The following is a 6,000-nucleotide window of genomic DNA, read 5'->3' as shown; positions in this document are numbered from 1 at the left end:
CTTTGTTGTGTTCGTCCGTTTTTTTTTATCGTTCCCCATCTCAGGGTTTACAAGATGCCATAGAGCCTACTTTGGAAAAGTGGCTCCGATCCATAGAGATCAAGGCTGTGATCCATACTCGCGAACCAAACTAGGGTGTAACCGAAGAACTAATGGCGATCGCAACGCCGCCATATCTCTTGCAGTCAAGGAGGATAGAAGGGTAGGAGAGGACATCCCGTCAGCCGCGTAGCCTCCACAAGCCATGTTCCCTTGACGAATAGCCTCTTTCTCCATTTTCCTTCTTACTCTCTTCACTTATCAGGCCAACATGACCACATCACGTGACCGTAGCTAGCCTTCGATCTGATAAAACCTACCGGACGAAGCGCGCGCAAGCCTGCAAGGAATCCTTCTGCAATTAACCATCCATCCCACACGTGACATGTCACGCGAACCAATTGCCAGAGAAATCTACGGTCACGTTGGCCACAACATCGTTTAAACTTTTTATGACTAGGCTTCACCAATATTGCAACGTGCCCCCTCCTAGTACTTATAACCTCCTTGCTTGCAGTGGCCACTCCGGGAACTGCACGGATGCACAAATTGGTTTAGGTCGAGTCATGCGAGGGCCTGTGGCGCCATCTTGGAGTGCTATTTGACATTAGCTATATGAATGAACTTTCATGTTTTGTTCATGTTTCGTTCACATACATGCCATCAAAAACGGCAAACAAATGGAGCAGCTACAACCACACATGCACATAGGCAGCCACAAAAAAACTGTCATTGAGGAAATGTGAGGCAAAAATGTTCCAAAAGATGGGAGAATCCATAATTAAAAACATTTCCTCAAACTTAACTCAACGAAGACATCAAGAAAAATATAGACGTTTCACCACTTATGCAGGTCGTGGCATTTAGTATGAAGTGACGCATAAGAAGCGAGAGCCCACCAGTCACCACATATCGTGAATGACCCTGTAAACATCCGGTAGGGAGCCGCAGTTGTAATTGCAGGCCGATGTCTTTGTTGTATTAAGTTTAACCAGGAAATGCGAGGGCCGCACATCTGTATGTTGATGAGTTGTACTCTTGGAACCAGTGCGTGCACCGGCCCCAGTTTTCATGGTCGCTGGAGAGCAGTGAATCGGTCACAAGCTTCTGTATTTCGATCACTCACAACTGTAGGTACAATCACAGGGAATGCCTCATCTCCTGAACCAACCCCAAAAGGTAGCTACCCAGCTCCTCATCTTGAAGAGTCCAAGACACGCAGATGGCCTTATTCGACTCGTCTTCCTGCCCGCCAACCTTGATGAGGGCAGAGGCCACAGATATTGAGCCATCTGGCAGCAGCTGAATGCTCGGATCCTTAATCTTGTTCTTGATGTTTCCATAGATGGCGTCTGCTGTCTTGGTCAGCGATCCCCTGGATGACACACTGACCGTAGTGGTGAAGCGTATCTGGTGTCCCACAACTCCCAGCTCCTGCATTGCCTGTCCAGAATCCATGAGTCTGATCGTGTTGTCCTGCATGATGAGGGCACCGTGAATCAATTTGGGCTTCTTGGAGTCTGAGCCCCCCTGACTCAAAGCTCGCTTAAGCAAGGGCAATGACACATCAATGGGTATGATATCTGGCGTATCAATTTGGACCGTCTCTCCGTTGGCTGGCATGTAGCAGTCAATGTTGAACTCCTGCAACACCTTCTTGCGCAGGAACTCCATTTTGCTGGCTTCGCCGTGTACCAGAAGCACGTTACTGGGCTCACACTGGTGGATGAGCTGCATGATGCCCTTGGCATCTGCGTGTGCACTAAATGACATGTATTGCACAGACATCTTCACCTCCACTACCTGGCGGTTGTCTAGTTCCACCTTACGTGCACCACTGAGGATCTTGTGGCCCACGGTGCCGGCGACGCAATAGCCAGGCATGATGACCATGTTTCCTTCCACCGGAGCCCACTTTTTGAAAATCTGAAGTGACAGTCCCGCATGAAGCATGCCAGGGGTAGCAAATACCACCATTGGGCCCGGGTTGTCTATGAAGGCCCTGTCGAAGGGCTTGATGTGCTTGAAGTCGAACATGTTGCGCTGAACGAACGTCTTTCTGATCTTCTGATTGGTCCACGTGATGAACATCTTGTAGTAGTTGGTGGCCTTCTCCGTGAGGCCCACCGCAAAGTAGATGGGCACTTTGAGGTTCATGCGGTCCCAGTAGGTCTCGAGCAAGATGCAGAGCTCCTGGGCCCGTCCAAGGGCGAACACCGGAATGAGCACCTTGCCGCCTTTGTCGATGCAGTCATGCACCTTGGTGAGGAAGTCGCGCTCCCGGCAGCGCTTCGAGTCCCGGATGGTGGTGGCGTAGGTGGACTCGGTGATGAGCAGGTCCGGCCGGCACTTGTCGATCCAGGCCGCACCGAGGTGCCGGTCGGGCGTCATGTTGTAGTCGCCCGTGTACACGACGGACTGGGAGCCGACTCGGATGTGGAACATGGCGGCTCCCAGTACGTGGCCCGCGTAGTACGCCTTGATCTCCAGTTCGTCGTCCACCTGGACGGTCTGGTGGAGGTTGACGGCCACAACTTTCTTCATGCAGTCCTTGATCATCTGGGAGGTGAAAAAGTTGGTCTCGCCCTTGCGGTCCACCGTGATCTTGCGGAAGTCCTCGAGCAGGATTGGGCAGATGGCCTTGGTCGGGTGCGTCATGTAGACAGGGCCCGCGTAGCCCACCATCTCGGTCATGTAGGGTAGCGCGCCGCAGTGATCCAGGTGAAAGTGGCTGATGATGAGGCAGTCCAAGTGATCGTTCAGGGGGCCTTCCTGCGTCACGTACGAGAAGTCCGGGAACCTGCGCTCGTCGTTGTAGCCCATGTGCATTCCACAGTCGAGCATGATGTTCTTGCCGCCGATGCTGAGCAGGATGCAGCTTCGGCCCACGTCCTGTCCCGCCCCGAGCGGGGTCACGCTGATCTGCGGCATCTCTCCGCTCGGATCTACGCAGCAGCAGCCTCGACGCACTACACGAAACGCCGCTCGTCTCACCGCAAAGTCAATTACAGTGCAAGGCTGTCAGCGCATCGGTGCTGAATTTCCACCGTGTAGGTAGCTGAGAAATACCGCGGACGCCAAAAGTGTCAAAGCAACCACGCAAACGAATACAGACCACTGCTCGCCTTCGAGCTGTCTGTGCGTCTGCACCGCCGGGCCGCCGGCGCAGCCGGCGTAACAAAGCGGATTGAATTGGATATTGTTGGCTAAATCCTATCACAGGACGAGCCGTATGCATGGCCGTATGTCCATGCATATGTCCCATATCTTTCTTCCTTTCTTTGCGGGACAATATCAACTTTGATAAACACGACATACAAAAAAGTAACAATTAGTAACGCGGAGTGAATAAAAATAGAAAACTCGCAGGTTCATCTCCCGTCCGTTTGGAGTGGTGCTTTTATCGGCAAGGTTACTTTTTGCAATGAGCTTCTAGGGGAAGCTCATTGCTGTTTGAGGCAAGAACGGGTGTTCTGCGAACCAGAACATACAGAGTGAAGTACCAGGAAATTGATACAGTGTGCACTGCTTGTGGAGAGGAGGACGAGACGGCTGAGCACTTGATACTCTACTGTAAAGGGCTTCAACCTATGCCTACCGAAGACAACATAGATTTAATAAAGTCATTGGGTTTTAGAGACAGCGAAGGGAGAGTGGATTTCAAGACTGTAGAGATTACCAAGCAAAGATTAAGTGAATGGTGGCAGAAATCGAGAGAAAACTAGGTATTTTCTTAATCACTGATGGCAAGGGGGTTTCATAGCCTCACTTTCTTTGCACTGCGGAGTGAATATAGATTTCACATTTAAATATTCTAAGCTTAAATGGTAAAACAAAATGGCTAGGTGGCGTAAGCTACCGCCCGATCCAAAGGGCTCAGCCGTATTCATTCATCCATCCATCCATCCAGGTAGCGTGTCCTACCGTCCAATTCAAATTGTTTTTTTTTTGTTTTTGTTTTTTTGCAGTAGGCAGGAGTGCACGCGACCCGAGAGCGAGAGGAGTCGATCGACAGAAGCGAGAAGGAGGCAGACACACTTTCGAGGTAGCCATCAACAGATGGCGGGATCGTCGGTCACGTGACAGGGGCTCTCCTCGGTCGCTTCTTTTCACCCGCACCCGATGTTGTCAGTGTTAGACAAAGCGTTGTGTCAATTTTCCACGATCGGCCCCAATGCAGCCGATTGCGGGACCCTGCCCGTAAGCGCGTTGCCCATGCCCCGCGCGGCCCAGCGCCCCCAGCAACCATGGAAACCGTGGCGAGCACGGGGGCCGCCCAGGCGCCGACCAACGGCGGCGACGACGAGCAGCGACTGAGGGCCTACGGCCTGGTCGGCTTCAGGGACTTCTGCGCCAAGAAGAGCCCCGCGTCGCCCAGCCTGCGCGAGCTTGACAAGCCCCTGCTGGCCGCACTCGCCGCCGAGTTCCTAGAACAGACGCGCTCCAGGCAAGGCACGTTGTACGGCGCGCGCGCTCTGCGTCGCTTCCAGATCGGCCTGAACAATTACCTCCGCACCGTGTTCGGCGCCGACTTCGACCTGGCCCGCGACCCGGCGTTCAGCGACGTCAACGGCTTCCTGGCGACGGCTTACGGCAAGGCCGCCTTACCGCGGCCGCCGGCCGTGGTAAAACTGTGCCCGGTGGCGAGCAACGGTCAGTCCGCCGACGCCGTGATCATCGGCGCCGAGGACCTGACCAAGATCGGCCAGTACTTCTGGAAAGTGATCAACACGCCGAGGGGCCTCCAGCAAAAGGTCTGGTTCGACCTTATGATCCACCTGGGGTCTGAGGGAATCGAGAACCAGCACTCGATGCGCAAGGACTCCTTCGTCATCCTCAAGTCGCAGAGTGACGGCAGGCGGCGGCTTCAATGGGTGAGTGCGTGCTCTGTGCGATGCCGCCTCATGCCGCTTGCTCCCGCGCGTTTGACAGTTGGCGCGCCTCGCTGGCCGCTCGTGCGTTCTTTAACTCCGTTCGGGCTCTGCGACGCCCCATCCCTGCTTGATTTCGACGGTTCGAAACACACGGCGCGAGCCGTGCCGCCGTGCTGTGACAGCCACGCTCTCGGGGGCGGGAAAATATATACTCTCCTTTGTCTTGGCCGCTTGCGCGATCGTCGCAGCACGCTTGTTGACAGTTCGGATACCAGGCATCGTTGTCTTCGCTTCTGATCATGCACCGTGTATATTTTTTTTTTTCCCCTGCCCCTTCTCTTAATTTGATGTGCTCGCGTGCGCAGTCCGATGTGAAGATTGTTCGGCCACTTACGAACCGGATTTAGTTTAGAAATTAGAACACAACTTTGTTCAAGCTAAAGTAACTATAAGGCGGGCGAGCGAACTGTAGGCTCATAATGAATGTCCGAGGTTCGGGAGAGAGACGGCAACTACAAGGTCGAAAATCGCTGACATCTCAAACACCTAGACATCAGTGAAAGGTTCTTGACTCGGTACAACCTGATTTCTTTCTGTGTAGTGAATCCCCGTGTTTTAATTAGCGGTCATTCACCACAACCTCAGGCTGTGCTTGAGGTGTTAACTCATTCGACGGTGATAGTGCTGCTGGAGATATTAATATGAGTTACAACCACTGGCGGCTGTACACCTTGCGAAAATATTTTCTGTTATTGAGAGATAACAGGCTCTATAGTTTTATCATCTTAGCTTTTTTTTTTTTTTATATAGGGAAACTGTAGTATAATAATAGTAATAATTATTTGGCTACTCGACGCCATAATACCACAGAAAGGCTGGTAGCCCATACCATAAGGCGTGCAGCACTGCTTCTAATGAAGATGACGATGGGATTAGTGTGGTACAGATCAGAACTGGGCAGTACCCCAATAGTATCTTAAGGATATTTTTGGGTATCTGCTCTTCTGTATCAAGATATGTTTAAAGAATGCATTTGTGTCTTGTTGGTGAAGTACATTTACAACATATCACTTGTATTGCAATACTC

General features: G+C 52.2%; 2 protein-coding genes across 2 annotated transcripts in view; one reads left to right on the top strand and one right to left on the bottom strand.

Annotated features, from left to right (window-relative positions):
- Positions 1–815: 815 nt before the first annotated feature.
- Positions 816–3,222, bottom strand: LOC8028947 (integrator complex subunit 11). Its single transcript, XM_002402390.5, has one exon. The coding sequence runs from the start codon at positions 2,968–2,970 to the stop codon at positions 1,180–1,182; it is 1,791 nt and encodes a 596-aa protein (XP_002402434.1). The 5' UTR covers positions 2,971–3,222; the 3' UTR covers positions 816–1,179.
- Positions 3,223–4,073: 851 nt separating this feature from the next.
- Positions 4,074–6,000, top strand: part of LOC8028948 — a 32,101-nt gene continuing 30,174 nt past the window's right edge. Inside the window, exon 1 of the mRNA XM_042291655.1 lies at positions 4,074–4,913. Within this exon, the coding sequence (XP_042147589.1) occupies positions 4,287–4,913 (627 nt within the window). The 5' untranslated portion in view covers positions 4,074–4,286. The remainder of the gene's footprint in view (positions 4,914–6,000) is intronic.

This window comes from Ixodes scapularis, unplaced genomic scaffold, assembly GCF_016920785.2.
Source record: "Ixodes scapularis isolate PalLabHiFi unplaced genomic scaffold, ASM1692078v2 PGA_scaffold2__306_contigs__length_199485367, whole genome shotgun sequence".
In the NCBI taxonomy this organism is placed as follows: domain Eukaryota; kingdom Metazoa; phylum Arthropoda; class Arachnida; order Ixodida; family Ixodidae; genus Ixodes; species Ixodes scapularis.
This window is presented reverse-complemented; position numbering and strand designations above follow the sequence as displayed.

What these genes read in the sequence shown, in the direction of transcription:
- LOC8028947 (XM_002402390.5), bottom strand. Translation starts at nt 2,970, where the DNA reads ATGCCGCAGATCAGCGTGACCCCGCTCGGGGCGGGACAGGACGTGGGC.